General features: G+C 50.1%; 1 protein-coding gene across 1 annotated transcript in view; it reads left to right on the forward strand.

Annotated features, from left to right (window-relative positions):
- The first annotated feature begins 1,634 nt into the window (after positions 1 to 1,634).
- The window catches only part of LOC138527133 (coiled-coil domain-containing protein 170-like), a 482,640-nt gene continuing 463,772 nt past the window's right edge, over positions 1,635 to 20,502 (forward strand). Inside the window, exons 1-2 of the mRNA XM_069638221.1 lie at positions 1,635 to 1,893; positions 3,027 to 3,094. Of these exons, the coding sequence (XP_069494322.1) occupies positions 1,765 to 1,893; positions 3,027 to 3,094 (197 nt within the window). The 5' untranslated portion in view covers positions 1,635 to 1,764. The remainder of the gene's footprint in view (positions 1,894 to 3,026; positions 3,095 to 20,502) is intronic.

Here is a 20,502-nt window from a genome sequence, read left to right on the forward strand (position 1 = left end):
ATCAAGCATACCGCGCATACCATTTACCAATACCAGTTGCATTCCACAGGTATGCGCGAGTATCACATGACTGGACGTCATCGCGTTACTCATGCATTCTCATCAGCTGACTCGTATTTAAACGGAAGCCTCCCACTAATCGGCGCTTCTGATCGTTGTTCTTTGATCTTCGTTCCGGAGCTTGGTTTCTACCTTGCTTCTAAGCAGTTTCCAAATTGCTTTTTCCTTTTGCTACCAGCCGGACCCGCGCTGCTATTGTTGGCAGTTTCCTGAACTGCTCTTTCCTTTGCTATCAGCCGGACCCGCGTTGCAAGTCTCGGCTAGAACTCCAGCTATCCTGACGCCACGGTCCTCTGGCTCCTCGCAGCAACACCCTGCGGTTCATACCGCTATCTTCAGCTGGTTATTCTATTCTCCACATCTGGATTTCGGATCCATCTCAAACCTCTAAAGGGCTCTGCCAGTCCCAGCCTATCCTGGACCTTCCTGTTCTAGGAATACCTTTTCCATCCAGACCTCCATCCAACTACATTCTACAAGGATAGTGCACTGAACTTTATGGACGCTATCCGGTGTGCACCAACCCGTCACTAGTGCGGCCCTCGTTCCGTTCGGGTTAGTTACCTTACTAACTTCCCTTTTTCCCTTCGTTGGTTTTTATTTTCAGATTTGTATTCCTGGAACTCAGTCTTCAGTCCACACAAACTACAGGTTAGTGTATCCTTAATCTAACCCATACATAGTAATTAGATCATTTGACTAGTGACTAAAACTCATTATTCTTTTTCCAGCATACTGGTGGTATCCATCCCATATCTGGCCCTTTCCACTAATTACTCTCTCAGGCTGTTTTTTGTTTATCAATAGTCTGAGAGTGGCATTGGTTGGAAGGTTTTCAATCATCAAACTCATCTCCTTAGAAGTCACCCGGATTAGCCGATTGTGAGAAGCCCTCCGGGAACCCAACTTGTATCCTTTTTTTGTACATCTGAGTATCCTTTTTGGTGTTGTGCTAGAGTTCTAAATCTGTGATTGTAACAGACACTTTCTCAATGTGCAGCTCTGGGCGTCATATCTGTAACATGCCGAGCCATTACCATGGAACATGGACTCCCCCACACTTCCCTCTCTACGCCACCCTGTTGGTCTATAAGGCTTAGAAATAAGGAGTTCTACTGCGATGTTGCATTGAAGCGGTGCCAGCACTGCTGCACTTGTGCAAGAGAAGCCTAGGTGGGCTTGTGGTCCAGCGGTTAAAGGACACCATTAGGCAGAGGCAAGTTGGCCTCTATTCCCTAATTCCCCACAGTGTGTGATCCTGGGTAAATAACGTCGGCATTCCGTGCACCAGTTCCCACACCTGGCACAACTGAGAGCCGTTCACTAAAGGCTGCTGAGCTTGGATTAGAAAACGATTGAACACACGAATGACTATTAGTTCATGAATTAGTAACGCAGCGCCTTTCTTTTTTATTTTTGGGATAGCCCGGGCCTGCTGCCGACACGGAAGTGTCCTGTTTCCAGTGCCTAGTGACGGGTTACTACAACAGGTATGAACTGAGCGTGCATTCACAGTGGGTGTGGAGACTCGGCACGCCCTCTTTAGGTCCCTAACCTCGCCAGGGAGAGGCACACAACTCTCTCCTTCGGGGACTTCCACAGGGGCCACGCATTACTCCAGTGGACCGAAGCAGTCGGAGTGCTGCAGACTGGGGGCGACAGGGGGAGCAATTCAGTCCCGTCTTCCTGGTCACCCCTGCCATCATGTCAAATCCCTTCAGTTTCATGAGCCCCCCCGAAGCAGGGAGGAACCATGGCCTGCAGCAGGAGCAGCACCGGCCCCCCACCCGGGCCCCGGCAGCGAGTGCAGGGCCCTACAGGAGCAATGGAGAGGTGAGCAAAGGGGGTCCCGAGAGGGTATATGAGGGGGTGGCTGCTTTCAAGCTCATCCAAATACTGCCCAGGTTCTCCGAGTCCCCTCAAGACTAGGAAACCCTCAACCATTCATTTGTATCATTCAAAATATTGGGGTATGTTGGGGTCCCCGCTTAGCAAGGGAAGGGGAACACTATTTCACGGACTCTCAGATTCTCCCAGCTCCCGCCCCCAGTACTAGGCACTCACGAGTCATTCCTTTGAATCGTTCCACATATTGGGGTACATCAGGGTCCCCCTTTGTAACATTCTGTAATACGCAACCCTATCGTTCAGATTACCCCAGTCGCTCCAGGGCTTGCAAATCCCCATTCTTTTGTGTCGTTCTAAATCTTGGAGTATCTCGCCCCCCCCACCCCTTTGTAACATTCTGTAATGCGCACCCCTGTTGCTCAGATTGCCCCAGTTGCTCCAGTGCTTGGAAATACCCAGTCATTCTTTTGTGTCGTCCTAAATCTTGGAGTATCTCGGGGTCCCCCCTTTGTAACATTCTGTAATGCGCACCCCTGTCGCCCAGATTGCCCCCCCCCCAGTACTTGGAATTCCCCAGTCATTCCTTTGTGTCATCCAAAATCAAGACCCCTTGAGTGGCACATATGTCCCCTCCCCCATGGTATGGCATGAAGATCAGAGACAGGTATATTCAAGCTTGCTTGACGTGTGAGGCCCATGCTCTTATCATCAGAACATGTGACTGCAGTGGCAGGTACTGCATCTGCCTGTCTTGGTCTGCTCATAAACCATGCGATGGTGGCCTTTTCATGATCTAGAACTGGTGCTTCCCCAGGGCGTGCCCTGCGTGGCCGCCTCCACGTCCACCACATGCGTGTCATGTGGGAGCTTAAGTGTGGAGATGGCATCTGGAGATACTCATGCTAAAACTGAGTAACGATGAAATAAATCGTACAGCGCCTAGAAGAAGCTTGTCAGCGCTAGCCCATCCCAGCGAGTAGGTGGAGCGTCCTGTCTCTTCACTAAAACCCTCCTTCTCTCTGATGCACCTGCATTTGCTCATAACGTGCAGGGTTCTCTTTCCTCTATGCTAACATCTTCTGTAAATCATACTGTAAACCTGCTGCTTTCTTTTCCAGTTTCATGAGCCAACATTCCACACGTCTCATTATGGCCGGGACGGAGAAGGCGGCGCTCCAATGAGAAGGTAAGGATGATGTTTCTTACTTCCGCTTCAGTTGGGGTGATGTACTAGCTGCATTGGGTAGTTAGTCATTATCGCTGAGCAATTTGGGGTCAGTTCCGCAAAGGGACCTCACTGTCTCTGACCAGTCCTCTGAGTCCATCAAGTGGTGCCTGTTTCACCCACAGCACAGGCATCATGGCGCTTCTCTGCACCCCACACTGAATTAGCTGCCTGGTGACAGTAGCTGCAGAGTTCTCCTAGTGCACCAAGTGGTGCCTGTTTCACCCACAGCACAGGTGTCACAGCGCTACCCTGCACCACACACGGAATTAGCTGCCTGGTGACAGTAGCTGCAGAGTTCTCCTAGTGCATCAAGTGGTGCCTGTTTCACCCACAGCACAGGCATCATGGCGCTTCTCTGCACCCCACACTGAATTAGCTGCCTGGTGACAGTAGCTGCAGAGTTCTCCTAGTGCACCAAGTGGTGCCTGTTTCACCCACAGCACAGGTGTCACAGCGCTACCCTGCACCACACACGGAATTAGCTGCCTGGTGACAGTAGCTGCAGAGTTCTCCTAGTGCATCAAGTGGTGCCTGTTTCACCCACAGCACAGGTGTCATAGCGCTTCCCTGCACCCCTCACTGAATTAGCTGCCTGGTGACAGTAGCTGCAGAGTTCTCCTAGTGCACCAAGTGGTGCCTGTTTCACCCACAGCACAGGTGTCACAGCGCTACCCTGCACCACACACGGAATTAGCTGCCTGGTGACAGTAGCTGCAGAGTTCTCCTAGTGCATCAAGTGGTGCCTGTTTGACCCACAGCACAGGTGTCATAGCGCTTCCCTGCACCCCTCACTGAATTAGCTGCCTGGTGACAGTAGCTGCAGAGTTCTCCTAGTGCATCAAGTGGTGCCTGTTTCACCCACAGCACAGGCATCATGGCGCTTCTCTGCACCCCTCACTGAATTAGCTGCCTGGTGACAGTAGCTGCAGAGTTCTCCTAGTGCACCAAGTGGTGCCTGTTTCACCCACAGCACAGGTGTCACAGCGCTACCCTGCACCACACACGGAATTAGCTGCCTGGTGACAGTAGCTGCAGAGTTCTCCTAGTGCATCAAGTGGTGCCTGTTTCACCCACAGCACAGGTGTCATAGCGCTTCCCTGCACCCCTCACTGAATTAGCTGCCTGGTGACAGTAGCTGCAGAGTTCTCCTAGTGCACCAAGTGGTGCCTGTTTCACCCACAGCACAGGTGTCACAGCGCTACCCTGCACCACACACGGAATTAGCTGCCTGGTGACAGTAGCTGCAGAGTTCTCCTAGTGCATCAAGTGGTGCCTGTTTGACCCACAGCACAGGTGTCATAGCGCTTCCCTGCACCCCTCACTGAATTAGCTGCCTGGTGACAGTAGCTGCAGAGTTCTCCTAGTGCACCAAGTGGTGCCTGTTTCACCCACAGCACAGGTGTCACAGCGCTACCCTGCACCACACACGGAATTAGCTGCCTGGTGACAGTAGCTGCAGAGTTCTCCTAGTGCATCAAGTGGTGCCTGTTTGACCCACAGCACAGGTGTCATAGCGCTTCCCTGCACCCCTCACTGAATTAGCTGCCTGGTGACAGTAGCTGCAGAGTTCTCCTAGTGCACCAAGTGGTGCCTGTTTCACCCACAGCACAGGTGTCACAGCGCTACCCTGCACCCCACACTGAATTAGCTGCGTGGTGACAGTAGTTGCACGGTTCTCCTAGTGCATCAAGTGGTGCCCGTTTGACCCACAGCACAGGTGTCATAGCGCTTCTCTGGACCCCACACTGAATTAGCTGCCTGGTGACAATAGCTGCAGAGTTCTCCTAGTACATCAAGTGGTGCCTGTTTGACCCACAGCACAGGTGTCATAGCGCTTCTCTGGACCCCACACTGAATTAGCTGCCTGGTGACGATAGCTGCAGAGTTCTCCTAGTGCATCAAGTGGTGCCTGTTTCACCCACAGCACAGGTGTCATAGCGCTTCCCTGCACCACACACTGAATTAGCTGCCTGGTGACAGTAGCTGCAGAGTTCTCCTAGTGCATCAAATGGTGCCTGTTTCACCCATAGCACAGGCGTCATAGCGCTTCCCTGCACCCCACACTGAATTAGCTGCCCGGTGACAGTAGCTGCAGAGTTCTCCTAGTGCATCAAGTCGTGCCTGTTTCACCCACAGCACAGGCGTCATAGCGCTTCCCTGCACCCCTCACTGAATTAGCTGCCCGGTGACAGTAGCTGCAGAGTTCTCCTAGTGCATCAAGTGGTGCCTGTTTCACCCACAGCACAGGTGTCATAGCGCTTCCCTGCACCACACACTGAATTAGCTGCCCGGTGACAGTAGCTGCAGAGTTCTCCTAGTGCATCAAGTGGTGCCTGTTTCACCCACAGCACAGGTGTCATAGCGCTTCCTTGCACCCCACACTGAATTAGCTGCCCGGTGACAGTAGCTGCAGAGTTCTCCTAGTGCATCAAATGGTGCCTGTTTCACCCACAGCACAGGTGTCACAGCGCTTCCCTGCACCCCACACTGAATTAGCTGCCCGGTGACAGTAGCTGCAGAGTTCTCCTAGTGCATCAAGTGGTGCCTGTTTCACCCACAGCACAGGTGTCACAGCGCTTTCCTGCACCACTCACTGAATTAGCTGCCTGGTGACAGTAGCGGCAGAGTTCTCCTAGTGCATCAAGTGGTGCCTGTTTCACTCACAGCACAGGTGTCACGGCGCTTCCCTGCCCCCCACACTGAATTAGCTGCCTGTTGACAGTAGCTGCAGAGTTCTCCTAGTGCATCAAGTGGTGCCTGTTTCACCCACAGCACAGGTGTCATAGCGCTTCCCTGCACCCCACACTGAATTAGCTGCCCGGTGACAGTAGCTGCAGAGTTCTCCTAGTGCATCAAGTCGTGCCTGTTTCACCCACAGCACAGGCGTCATAGCGCTTCCCTGCACCCCTCACTGAATTAGCTGCCCGGTGACAGTAGCTGCAGAGTTCTCCTAGTGCATCAAGTGGTGCCTGTTTCACCCACAGCACAGGTGTCATAGCGCTTCCCTGCACCACACACTGAATTAGCTGCCCGGTGACAGTAGCTGCAGAGTTCTCCTAGTGCATCAAGTGGTGCCTGTTTCACCCACAGCACAGGTGTCATAGCGCTTCCTTGCACCCCACACTGAATTAGCTGCCCGTTGACAGTAGCTGCAGAGTTCTCCTAGTGCATCAAGTGGTGCCTGTTTCACCCACAGGTGTCATAGCGCTTCCCTGCACCACACACTGAATTAGCTGCCCGGTGACAGTAGCTGCAGAGTTCTCCTAGTGCATCAAATGGTGCCTGTTTCACCCATAGCACAGGCGTCATAGCGCTTCCCTGCACCCCACACTGAATTAGCTGCCCGGTGACAGTAGCTGCAGAGTTCTCCTAGTGCATCAAGTCGTGCCTGTTTCACCCACAGCACAGGTGTCATAGCGCTTCCTTGCACCCCACACTGAATTAGCTGCCCGGTGACAGTAGCTGCAGAGTTCTCCTAGTGCATCAAATGGTGCCTGTTTCACCCACAGCACAGGTGTCACAGCGCTTCCCTGCACCCCACACTGAATTAGCTGCCCGGTGACAGTAGCTGCAGAGTTCTCCTAGTGCATCAAGTGGTGCCTGTTTCACCCACAGCACAGGTGTCACGGCGCTTTCCTGCACCACTCACTGAATTAGCTGCCTGGTGACAGTAGCGGCAGAGTTCTCCTAGTGCATCAAGTGGTGCCTGTTTCACTCACAGCACAGGTGTCACGGCGCTTCCCTGCCCCCCACACTGAATTAGCTGCCTGTTGACAGTAGCTGCAGAGTTCTCCTAGTGCATCAAGTGGTGCCTGTTTCACCCACAGCACAGGTGTCATAGCGCTTCCCTGCACCCCACACTGAATTAGCTGCCCGGTGACAGTAGCGGCAGAGTTCTCCTAGTGCATCAAGTGGTGCCTGTTTCACCCACAGCACAGGTGTCACGGCGCTTTCCTGCACCACTCACTGAATTAGCTGCCCGGTGACAGTAGCGGCAGAGTTCTCCTAGTGCATCAAGTGGTGCCTGTTTCACCCACAGCACAGGTGTCACGGCGCTTTCCTGCACCACTCACTGAATTAGCTGCCTGGTGACAGTAGCGGCAGAGTTCTCCTAGTGCATCAAGTGGTGCCTGTTTCACTCACAGCACAGGTGTCACGGCGCTTCCCTGCACCCCACACTGAATTAGCTGCCTGTTGACAGTAGCTGCAGAGTTCTCCTAGTGCATCAAGTGGTGCCTGTTTCACCCACAGCACAGGTGTCACAGCGCTTCCCTGCACCCCACACTGAATTAGCTGCCTGGTGACAGTAGCGGCAGAGTTCTCCTAGTGCATCAAGTGGTGCCTGTTTCACCCACAGCACAGGTGTCATGGCGCTTCCCTGCACCACACACTGAATTAGCTGCCCGGTGACAGTAGCAGCAGAGTTCTCCTAGTGCATCAAGTGGTGCCTGTTTCACCCACAGCACAGATGTCACGGCGCTTCTCTGCACCACACACTGAATTAGCTGCCTGGTGACAGTAGCTGCAGAGTTCTCCTAGTGCATCAAGTGGTGCCTTTCTCTCCCACAGCACAGGCAACATAGCGCTTCCCTGCACCAATCACTGAATCAGCTGCCTGGTGACAGTAGCTGCAGAGTTCTCCTAGTGCATCAAGTGGTGCCTGTTTCACCCACAGCACAGGCATCATAGCGCTTCCCTGCACCCCTCACTGAATTAGCTGCCCGGTGACAGTAGCTGCAGAGTTCTCCTAGTGCATCAAGTGGTGCCTTTCTCTCCCACAGCACAGGCAACATAGCGCTTCCCTGCACCAATTACTGAATCAGCTGCCTGGTGACAGTAGCTGCAGAGTTCTCCTAGTGCATCAAGTGGTGCCTGTTTCACCCACAGCACAGGCATCATAGCGCTTCCCTGCACCCCTCACTGAATTAGCTGCCCGGTGACAGTAGCTGCAGAGTTCTCCTAGTGCATCAAGTGGTGCCTTTCTCTCCCACAGCACAGGCAACATAGCGCTTCCCTGCACCAAACACTGAATCAGCTGCCTGGTGACAGTAGTTGCAGAGCAGCCACACTGTTTGTGGCCAGACCTTCTAGTGCGTCAAGTGTTGCTTATTTTACTTTTGGTGAACATGGAGTAGAGGCCCTTCTCACCATAGAGGCTAAATTAGCTGCCAGGTGACAAGCTGCAGAATGGTCTCCATTCATAGAACCTATTTCCAGAGTTTTCCTTTCTGCTTCTGAAGTGCAATGCTAATGGCGGTGGTTCCAAAAAGTCTTTGTGCGTAGTGTCCATTACCATAGTGATATGTACCCCCAGTGTGACGAAATCTATGTGCACATCAAAGTAATTATATTACAGAATACAATCTCTCTCTCTACTTGTGGTGTCCTCCAGGGGGTCTAACCTTTCTCCCTGGCTATTCAACCACTATCTGGCACCTCTTGCCCACCACATCGCTACATTCTGTTCTAACTTTCAGTGTTATGCTGATGACCCCAAGCTCTCCCTCAGGCTCCCCTCATACACCTCTGCTCCTTCTCTCATACCTGACTGTCTGGCCGCAATCCAGGAGTGGTGAGCCGCCACTGATCTCCGCCTTATTGCCAGTAAGACCGAGATCCTCCTCATCGGGATACCTGTACCCTCCTTTCCTCTCCCTCTCTGGCCACCCACCCTGGGGCCTCTTCCTGCTCCTTCCTGCTCGGCTAAAAACCTTGGTGTCTTCTTCGACTCCACCCTCTCCTTCTCTCCTCACATCTCAGACATCTCCTAGATGTCACACTTTCAGCTGCTCCTCCTCAGAGGTATTCTTCCTTTCCTCTCCTTCCCCCAGGAGCTCACTGTCTCTAGAGCCCTAGTCCTCTCCAGGCTGGACTATTGCAACAGCCTCTTTCTAAATCGTCCTACCTCTACTGTTCGACCTTTACAACTTATCCAGAACAGGACTGTGAGACTTGCCCTTGGCCTCAAGCCCAGGGATCGTGTGTGTCCAGCGTGACATCTCTGCGCTGGGCTGCAAGGATCAACTTCAAGACCCTCTGCATTGTCCACAAGGCTTTCTGGGGCCGGGGACTTCACTACCTCCAACTTTATCTTCCTAAACATCTTCCTTCTTGAGTTCTCCGCTCATCCACCTCCAATTCTCTGAGGGTCAGTCGCTTTTCAAAGCAGAGATTGGGGGCAAATCTCTTTCCACGGCTGGGGCCTCCCTCTGGAACAGCCTCCCTCCCTTTCTCTAATTTGAGCAGAACCACTTCTGGTTCCGGAAGCAACTCAAGACCTTCCTTTTCGCTTGCACTTCCTCTCTTCCTCTCCCCTGCTAATGTCCCTGATAGCTCCGCACACTGGTCACCTGGCCACCCCTGAATTCGGGCCCATATCATGTCCAGTTGTCCTTGCTCTGACTCTGGGCTCCCCAGCACTTAAGGGTCTGTACCTGCAACCCTACAGTCCCTTCTCTTTGCACTTAAGAGCCACCATTTGGCAGCAGGTATGGAGTCAGCTGCACTTTTCCCCATCCCCCAACCCTTTGGCACTTCTCTCCCCCTCTTCCCTGCACTTGCGCGATCTGAATGACACAAGGCCAAGTAAAATCGTTTTTTGTCCTCCTTCTTTTCCCCCTCCTTGTCTTGTTGCGCCTAGAAACACTTTTGTACAGGCGCCTTATAAATGACTTATCATATCATATCAATATCAGAATAGCCAATTCAGTGCTTTTTTTATATCAGGTTTGACAACAGAAAATAGGGCAAAATTGAACCATTTATGAAACTGCTTTTAGAAGAATTTGGTGCACAGCACATTCTATTGTGCAGGAAGGCCCAAGTGTTTCCTACATAAAGCTTAGATGCAGCACAAACAGCAGGGTGCAAACTGCACCAGGGCCTGTAGTAACGTGACACAGTTCTCTATAGGTACCTGGCTTCAGGTGAGAGAGACAGGCAGAGAGTATTGGTATGCAGCTTTATGACACCTTGGGGAAGGCAATAACACAGCAAGCGCCATAGGGGCATTCATGTCTAGGCCTTTAATCAGAAGGGGAAGTCCCTCTGGTAGGAGCGAAGCATCGAAATAGCCAAACGTTAGCAGCCTGTACGCCCCCTCTTCTGATTGTGCTTAATTGACCACTTGTCTGAAAGCCTGAAGCACAAAAGGACACGTCACGTGTGTACATCTGTATTCGGGGGGTGGGGGGTATGCAGCTCGGGCAGAAGAGGCAGCAAGATCTAGTAGAAGCAAGTGGTGGGGGGAGTGTGGTGTCAGGGCTACACAGCAGGAGGATGGATTATAGGCGAGTGTCGGTCCCACCAAAATGGACAGGGGGGAGAAGGTTTGGGGACATGAGACCAAGCTTGCGGGAGGGGGCTTTCACAGGCTGTCTTCCATAACATCGCTCTTTTCAGTCACCATGGTGGCAAGAACATCCACAAGGTTCTTATAAAAACGACTTTGTGTGATTTCATAGCAAGGTGCAGGCTCATTTAGGGTATCTTTTCATCCATGTACATTAAAAAAACAGATTCTTTCCTCTACAGTGGACGAGAGCACTGCAGATTGATAGGTGCTAGAAACAGTACAGAAGAGTTACTGCATAGAATACACACAAAGACCAAAACCATTACAGCTGGGTCAACAAAGCACAAGACCAGAACACCTTACTCTTCTTCCTGGATGAGGTCAAGGGATTCTAGAGAAAGGAGCCATGTGAAAGGAATCAAGACATTCATTCTTTACTTCCTTATTCCAAAAAAGATGCGACTCCACACCTATTTGAGACTTGCGACACATTAGCAAATATGGCAAAACCCCACAATTCAAGAAGGCAACATTTTAGGATACAATTTATCTTCTACGAGAAAATAACTACCTTACTAACACCAATCCGAAGAATGCTTATTTTAATATTTCAAAGCGTCCAAAGTACTATTAATTTCTCCAGCATTGGATCATTCATAGATTCAGATGCTTGAATATTCCCCGTCGTAAGACTGGGAATCCTCAGTGATAAATAATTATTAAAAGACATTTTTTAATATACATACACTGCCAACCAGCAGTGCATGTACATAGCCCATTGTAGCCTATGAGCCATTCTATTGTGTAGTCCCGCCACCTCACTTTGGTCCTTTATGGCCCCAACCAATGAGGTGGCAGGGCTTAAACTCCGCCCCCGGCAGCCATCTTCAGATTTTTCACCGCAGTCTAACAGACACAGGGAATCCTCAAGCTCTCTGAGCTTTTCAAATCTTTTCTACTTTTGTGTGCAATATATTTTTTCCAAATATATTCCATTTTGTTCCCCTTCTTAGAGGCTTTGTACTTAGTGAAACCTTGAGACAAAAACTTGTTTTGACTCAAAATCGTCATGTGAACTTCCTCTTCAGAAATGGCTGCACCTCAGGCTGGCAAGAAGCCTTCCCTGTTCAGGGACTGCACGAGGTGCAACAAGAAATTGGTTTACATGAAAGACCCCCACGAGCATTGCATTTATTGTCTGTACCCACATGACATTCAGAAATGCGATATTTGTAAGACATTTCCCACCAAAACCCTTCAGGACAGGCATAGAAGACTCATTTTACACCTGGAAGCCAGGGATCAATCTTCGGGCGAAGAGTCTGTCAGGACAGCTCCTGTCCAATCCAGCATTCCATCTGAGCGGCAAACTTCAAAGAAAAGGTCCTCTTCAGTGGAAAGGAGTTCCTCTTCCATGGCCAAGAGTAAGAGGAAGCTGGAATTGATACCCTTTCTGCCTCCGATGGACTCATCAAGCCAGAAAAAGTCACATTCATCAGCAAAATCTGCCTCCAGAGGTAAGGAGGAGTCTGCGAAAAACAGGGGGTGCAGTCGTCGACGGGGAAGCAGTCCACGAGCAAAGGGAAAGGTAAAGGCCCGTCATCGGCCATACCATCGACGAAACCATTGTCGATGACGATCACGCATAAGACTTCGTCGACAGCAAGATCATTGTCATTGGGCTTATCGTCCACGAAGCACTCATCAACGAGCAAAACACACCAATCGTCTACGAGGCATTTGTCCATGACGCACTCGTCCACGGAGCACAGACCACATTCGTCGACGAAGCATTCGTCAATGGGGTTCAAATCTCAGTCATCTACGAAGCCCACGTCGACGGGAAAATCACATTTGTCGACGGGATCCAAAACACATCCGTCGACGGAACCACCTTCCACGGGACCCTCGTCAGTGAAGATAGCATCGCCCACAACACCTTTGGCAACACCGCAAGTTCCTGCAGCTACGGTGGAATTGGAATCCGAGGTGCCTTCCATGCATACACCTGTCGTTGAAGACAATTTCCTTGAGAGTACTGAGGCTGAGCCACTGGTACAACAAGTTTCACCTTTGGGGGAAATGGCAGAACTTCCTGATGTAATTCTCCAAGAAGAATTTTCAGACACAGAAGTGGTGGAAGAGAGACCGGTCCCTTCCCGAAACAGCACAGTCCGCCTTGGCAACCGTCTACGGAAGAGGCTGAACATCCTCATGACTCGATACTTATGTTATCCATACAGAGGATTGCAGACGAATTTTACAGACGGCAAAGGGAGAAAGAAGCTCCGACTGATCCCATAGAATCGGATCCCTTTCGGAGAAACTCATCACCGATTCCAGGGACGTCAGGAAGCTCTCCTCACAGGAGTAGACCTCAAAAACGGACGAGATCACCGGAACCTGCTTGAGGACCTAGGAGCAGCACCCACAGTACTTCACCGGCAAGAGTCCCATCACCACAGTCATCACATAGACCTCGATCTCCAGATGTGGATCCGACTATGGTATCGTCCACCATTTCGGTATCAGATTGGCAGGAAGATCCTTTTAGATAATTCTATGATCCAGAAGAAGGAGAAATAACACAGGAACCTGACGCAACCAGTGAGTGGGATGACTACGTAGTCTAGAAACCCAGAAGGAGAGACTGACCAGGCGAGGCCTCACCGCCGGATGATCTGGTTTCCTTCCACACCATAATAGGCAAAGCTGCAGAATTGTTTAAAATTCAAATTTCTTTGGAAGAAAGGAAATCGGTGCTCTATGAGCACAGGGACAAACGCAGGATAACGGTGACCACCATCCCTCTCCTCAATACCATCTGGGAGTCTGGATCCAAGATCCTATCTACGCCGTTGTCTACTCCGGCTCTGGTGTCCAGACCACAGAAGAAATATAAAGCTCCAGAATCTGCACCGCTTTGTTTGAGGGGTCATACAAAACCAGACTTGGTTATCACAGTGGCAGCAAGAAAGAAACTAGCCAATCCCGCCTCACCCTTGTCGACAGCACCGGACAAAGACGGGCGTAAGCTTGAAGCCATGGGCAGGAAATTATCATCTTCTGCATCGCTTACCATTAGAGCAGGTAATGCGCTGGCCATGACTGCAAGCTTTGGCTCTGCATGTCCAAATTGGCCAAGCAACTACCACCAGAGCTCCAGGAAGAGGCTAGGTCAATAATGGCTGATGGTGAAGCAACATCAGATCATTTCATCGACGCAGTGGTTGATGTGGCCGAATCAGGCTTCAGACAGATGGCGCACGGCACAGTACTCAGAAGGCAGGCCTGGATGAAGGCTACTAATTTTAAGCCTGAAGTCCAAGCGCAGATATTAGAAATGCCCTTTGATGGACAAGATCTCTTTGGAAAGAAGATAGACGACCACCTGAAGGGAATCAAAGCAGACACAGACACAGCCCGAGCCATCAGTTCTTTGAAGGACAAAATTAAGGATCATCATTCTTTTCGTCCATTCAGAGGCTCGTCTTCCAAATGCAGAGGACACGGTTGCTCCTCGTATGGGCAGAAAGTACAAGGCAGCACGTACCAAGACAAATATCAGTCATCCAACAGATACGCCCATAGAGGCAGATGTGGCTCCGCCCAAGGGAAGTAACAAGGCATGCAAAACTGACTATCAAACACTTTCCCCTCAACGCCACACCCCGGAGGCGGGAAGGGTAAGCCAGTTCTTCCAGCGCTGGCAGTCAATTACATCGGACAAATGGGTGTTGCAGGTGATCTGAAAGGGTCACACCTTAAAATTTCTAGACCAACCTCCTTCCATGCCTCCAACTTCGCGCGGGGTGCATATGTTACAGCAAGTCATGTCCAAAGTGCAAAAACTACTCTAGAAGGCAGCGGTAGAATCAGTGCCATACACTCAGAGGGGAAAGGCTTTTTACTCCCCCTTCTTCCACATCAGAAAGAAAAATGGTCAATGGAGGCCCATTTTAGACCTGAGAGCACTGGTGGCTTTACAAGGGGTGCTACCTTGGTTAAACAAGCACGACTTCTTGGCCACTTTAGACTTGGAGGACGCATACTTCAATGTGCCGATCCATACAGCACACAGACAGTTCCTCAGGTTCACGGTGGGAGAGCTTCATTTTCAGTTTTGAGTGCTCCCGTTCAGCCTAAAATCGGCACCAAGAGTTTTCACAAAATGCTTGGTGCCTGTAGCTGCAAGTTTCAGGAGGGCAGGAACGGAAGTCTTTCCTTACCTGGACCTTTGGCTGATAAAGGCAAGTTCTGTTGCAAGGGCTCGCTCAGCAGTGTCAAGGACTATCAACCTCCTAAAAGAGTTAGGTTTTTCCATAAACAACACAAAGTCCTGCCCCGTTCCCAGCAAAACAGCTCTCTTCCTGGGAGCCAAGCTCAATATCAGCATTCCCAGGGTGAGGCCATCGACAGAAAGGGTAGCTGCGATTCTATGCTCAACATCAAGCTTCCTGGAGAAAGAGACAACATCTGTATGCTCTTACAAATCTCTTCTGGGCATGATGTCATCGTGCATATTCCTCATACCAAACTGCAGGATACGCATGAGACCGGTTCAGGAGGCCCTGGACCACCAATGGAAACAAGCTCTAGGACGCTGCGAGGACATCGTCCTGATTCCATCAACGTTGCACAAAGCTCTTAGATGGGGGAATGTTCCGAGGAATCTTCTGCAGGGGATGCCATTCCAAGCACCGACATCGACCCTTCTGCTGAGGACGGATGCTTTCTTATCAGGCTGGGGCGCTCATCTTGCGAACCGCCAAGCCAAGGGCACTTGGCCGACACAAGAGTCCCAACTTCACATCAATGTGTTAGAGCTCAGAGTCACAAGGTTGGCATTGAAAGCCTTCCTACCGGTGATAGCTGGCCAAATACTTACAGTCCAGACAGACAACACGACCTCCATGCACTACACAAACAAGCAGGGAGGCACAAGGTCAGAAATCCTATCACAGGAAGCCCAACAGCTATGGGCATGGGCCTTACACCACAAAGTGCAAAACAAGGTAGAGCATCTTCCGGGAGTGGACAATGTCCTAGCGGACAGACTAAGCAGGGAATACATGTCGTCCCACGAGTGGGAAATGGACGAAAAGGAAACCCCACAGATTTTTTCCCTATGGGGCCAACCGCATATTGACCTTTTTACCACCAGGAACAACAAAAAGTACAAGAGGTTTGCCTCGAGATAGCCGGAGTACCAGTCACTGGGAGACGGGGATGTTCCTCTATGCTTTTGCTCCCATTGCCCTCATGGTGAGGGTACTTCACAGAGTGAAAGAACAGGATTGTTCTATGATCCTAATCGCACCGGATTGGGTGCAACAAGTCTGGTACTCGATGCTGAAGCATCTATCCCGTCGGCCCCCGATTCGTCTCGAGATGCATTCATATCTGTTGACACAACAGAACCACAAAGTCCTCCACCACGACTCGAGGAGCCTATCTCTCAAGGCATGGTTCCTGAGCAGTGCAAACTGATGAACCTGAAACTACCATCAGAATGCTGGGATATCATCAGGGCCGCGAGAGCCCCTTCGACACAAGTTACCTACACCAGGAAATGAACCCATTTCTTCAAATGGTGTGAGAACTCTGCAACCAATCCTCTCACGCTCTTGGTTGATCAGGTACTGCCCTACTTGTTGTACCTAGCTAGGTCATGGCTCTCATTGCCCTCCATCAAGGTCCATCTGTCAGCCATAGCAGTATACACGACAACCCCGGAGATGCAGTCCTTGCTTTCTTTACCGGCAGTTAAAGTCTTCCTGAAAGGGCTGGTGCGTACTTATCCTCCTACGCCTTCACCGGTTCCGAGCTGGAGCCTCAACACCGTCTTGACAGCCCTCATGCAACCTCCCTCCGAACCCATACACAGGTGCGAAGTAAAATTCTTGTCCTGGAAAACAGCTTTTCTGATAGCCATCACATCAGCCAGAAGGATCAGTGAGTTACAAGCTTTATCTTCTGAGCCTCTGTTTACTTTGTTCCAGAAGGACCGCGTCATCTTAAGGCCACATCCTAAGTTCCTCTCCAAGGTGCTTTCGGAGATGACACTCACTGAGCGCATTGTTTTACCAATCTTTTTCCAGAATCACGCTTCTGAAGCGGAAAGAACATTACATTCTCTAGACGTTTCTAGAGTATTGAAGTTCTATTTACAGAGAACCAAGGAGTTCCGCTCCTCAAACCGACTGTTTATTGCCTTCTCTGGCCGTACCAAAGGTCAACATAGCTCTAAACAAAGTCTGGCATGCTGGGTATCATCTTGCATCACCCACTGCCATCAGTTTAAAGGCGACCCTCTAATTAGACCTCCATCTGCACACTCCACCAGAGGAAGGGCGGCGTCAACAGCATTCCACGCAGGGGTAGCCTTGAAGGACATATGCAGAACTGCACGTGGAGCACTCTGCACACCTTTGCGAAACACTACTGCCTGGCTGAAGACACCAACAAAGACACTGCAGTTGGACAGGCAGCATCTGCCATCTCTTTGCATAAGGTAGGACCTGCCTCCTTTCCCACCTTTCCCGAGGTATGTAACCGTTGTGTTGCTGCATGGTAAAGGTTTGATCAGAAATATGTTTTTTCATATGTTTTTTCTGTATTTATGCATATATGTAATGATGGTGGCATGTTTAACTGCTTGGTATTCTATTCAAGCATCTGAATCTATGAAAGATCCAATGCTGGAGAAGTCTTCGTTACTTGCCTGTAACTGTATTTCTCCATAGATTCACATGCACCCGCCTTACCTGAGAGGCTGCTCCTATGCTTGGCATCCATCATAATGTAACATCTACGGTTCAAAATCTGAAGATGGCTGCCGGGGGCGGAGCTTTAGCCCTGCCACCTCATTGGTTGGGGCCATAAAGGACCAAAGTGAGGTGGAGGGACTACACAATAGAATGACTCATAGGCTTCAATGGGCTATGTACATGCACTGCTGGTTGGCAGTGTATGTATATTAACATTTTTCTTTCAATAATTATTTATCACCGAGGATTCCCAGTCTGATGACGGGGAATATTCAAGCATCTGAATCTATGAAAGATACCAATACTTGAGAAATACAGTTACAGGTAAGTATCTAAGACTTAGGAAATATACAAAAATGCCACCCTCAATTTCGGGCCCCCACAGTCACTGTGACTTCAGCGGCACACAAAATACCGACTCCCATTACTGGTGTCCCCCGCTCTCCTTGGGGGCAGTAACGGGAGTCATGGGCTGCAGGGGACAAGAAAGTAAAAAAGAAAAGCACGCTGCAGCGTCAGCCCCGACCCACGCAAGTGGGAGGAACCGACGCTGCAGGGATAGCGGGAAGTCGGAGGCACACACAGAAGTGTGCCACCGTAAAGGTAAGTGGGGTCGGGTAGGGATATGCGGGGTGGGGGACGTGGGTAAACTGATCTATTTGATAACTGCAGCGCGCTGTAAATGGCGTCAACATTTTCGTAGGCGCAGTTTTAGGCTTCCAGGTATGTGCCAGTCAATGGCAGTTCAAAGTTCTACCATTCAGGATAAACTCTGCACCAAGAGGTTTTACTAAGGTGTTAAGTGTGGCGCCGGCACATCTATGCAGGATTGCTCTACATGTGGACCCGTAGCTAGAAGGCTGGCTGATACATCAGACCACATCCACTCAATGCTTGGCACACAAATGACAATGCACCTACTTGGCACATAAAGAACAGCACACCGCCTCAACAGACAAACATATTGCACCTGCAATTAAAAGGGAATTAACATTTCTACATGTGAGACCGTTGCAAGGATGGCTCACCTCACAATGGTGTCAGGCAACTACAGTCTGTGAGGATCTAGCAGTTGTCAAACAAAAGGTTGTTCAGTCACTTAATTTGGTGGGATGTACAGAACCTGTCCAATGGATGGCATTTTGCAGCCCCACCTTATCAAGGGAATGTAATCGGTGCATCCCGTTTGCAATGAGTCGATATCTTAACCCTGTCCCACAGATCTCATTTTCCCACCACTCTTTGTCAGAACACGGGGATCCGGCAAAGATAGAAAGCTAGGCAAAGCGTAAATCCCTGTGTACTCCAATGGGACTGCCTTCCTTGTTCCTTGGGGACAACTGTCAATACACCCTAATACCCAGTCAAGAGTCCACAAGTCCTTTTCAAACCACAAGAGAGCCAAGTCCCATCAAGCAAGAGGTACACTTCCTGCGCAATTCAGTGCGATCACATTTCCTGTTTTCTGTGGATAAGTGACAAGGTACCCATGTATGCAGACAGCTCACAGTGGAGACACAACCTCCAACCCCCTAACCCAGTAAGAGTACCCCTGTAACCAGTTGGAAAACTACATTTGACAACCCATTTCCACCCCAGAATTTTACAGAAGGGCATTGTGTGGAACCTGTGGGCACTCTCCCCTCTACTCCCCTTGGGTCTTCCCCTCAGTTGGCCAGGGAAGGGCCGTCACTTTTGGATCCCGACCCTGGGGGTGGATATGTGAGGGAGTATCACCTGGGTGGAGGGTCCTTGGGGAGTGGAGGAAAGGTGCCTTTAGGTGAGGCATGCTAGCCCCCTTTCCCTTGTCAGAATAAATCAAACCCTCCCTTTATCTGTGTAGGTTATTATCAGTCTTCCCCATTGTCATACACTCCAACTGCCCCATATACATATCCCATTAAGACTGGGGCAAAGAAGAGGCAACTAGGAGTGATGCACACTACCCTCGGTGCACACCACTTTGGTACTGGGAAGTGGGAAAGGACTATAGAACACTACCATGATGGTACAGACGTAATTATGGTCAGGTAAAAGACCAATTAATGGTTTGCAGGTGCATACAAGAGAGGACAGAAAGAAACACAGAGAGATGGGCAGGAGTGCATGGCAATCTGAGGCGGAGCAGGTAGAATATGGGCAGATGAAAAGGATGGCAATTACTGCAGAAAAGCCAGAAGAACTTTGAGGCCAGAGTGGGCCACGAGAGGGTCAAGAGCTTGGCAGAGCCCTGTGCTGTGTATTCACTGTTGGGAGTGGGGAACACAGAAGCCTCCGATATGCCACAGACAGCTGCAGGAAAGCGAGTGAGCGAGAATCAGCGAGGATAACCAAATGTCATTAATGTGTTAGTAATATGAATAAAATGACCTACCTTAGAAATGAAGCAGTGGGTTGTAGAGAATAAGCAGTTCTCCCTGTCCTCGCTTCCTCTCAGTTCTCCCAACAAACCCATATAACATAGAAGCAGGGGATCCAGGAAAACCCTCAGGGGAAGAAACCCCTATAGTCTGGATTTGCAGTGGATAACAGGAATCTGCACCGCTCGTCTAGGCTGTCTTCTGTAGGGTGAGTTGTCATCAAACGTCTTTCAAAATCCTTTGTGTTCGTATCAGGAGCTCAATCTCAGGAGGCTGTCTACCTCGCTCGAGCGCGCTGATGAAAATGTGAGAAAGAGTGTAAATATAGTAATAGACTGCACAGGGGTTTCTAAGGTGAACTGTGGTTCTTGGATAGACGTACCAGTGAGATGTTACCAGTAGGGCTGAATACCGAACTAAAGAAAGAAATGTACAATGTATATGAAATACTGCATGAGTGAAAGGAAAGTGATGAAAGTTCTGAGCGCATTGAAACCAAGGAAAAAGCCTTTTTGAATTGAGTGGAAGTGCAAATCCACCTTAAGCTTTTAAGGAAAGCCTAGGAGGCAGCATTTGAACACTATGGAATAGTGTGAAAGCAAAGTGATGACAAGGAGAAACACCACGAAGTGAAGTGTGTAAAAGTCACATGTTGGCAGAGTCAAAAGACTGCCAAGGTAATACAAAGGTGCATATGGACTAATGACACAGTTGCAGAAGAGAAATCTGTGTTGGCAATGAAAGTCCAAGGAAAGTCGCTCAACATTACAAATGCCATGGTTTATCGGTTGCGTGACCTGTGATGGGTGGTCCGACAACTGCGCCTAGACTGAATAAACCCTAATTGGAGTAAACTAAGGAAAGTCAAGAGGCTGAAGCTGTTGCACCCAATAAATGTTCAGGAGACTAAAAGCAAGGCGAATAAAGAGGGCTGATGAAAAG

The sequence above is a fragment of the Ambystoma mexicanum genome, chromosome 14 (genome assembly GCF_040938575.1).
Source record: "Ambystoma mexicanum isolate Mex_15411 chromosome 14, UKY_AmexF1_1, whole genome shotgun sequence".
Taxonomy (NCBI): domain Eukaryota; kingdom Metazoa; phylum Chordata; class Amphibia; order Caudata; family Ambystomatidae; genus Ambystoma; species Ambystoma mexicanum.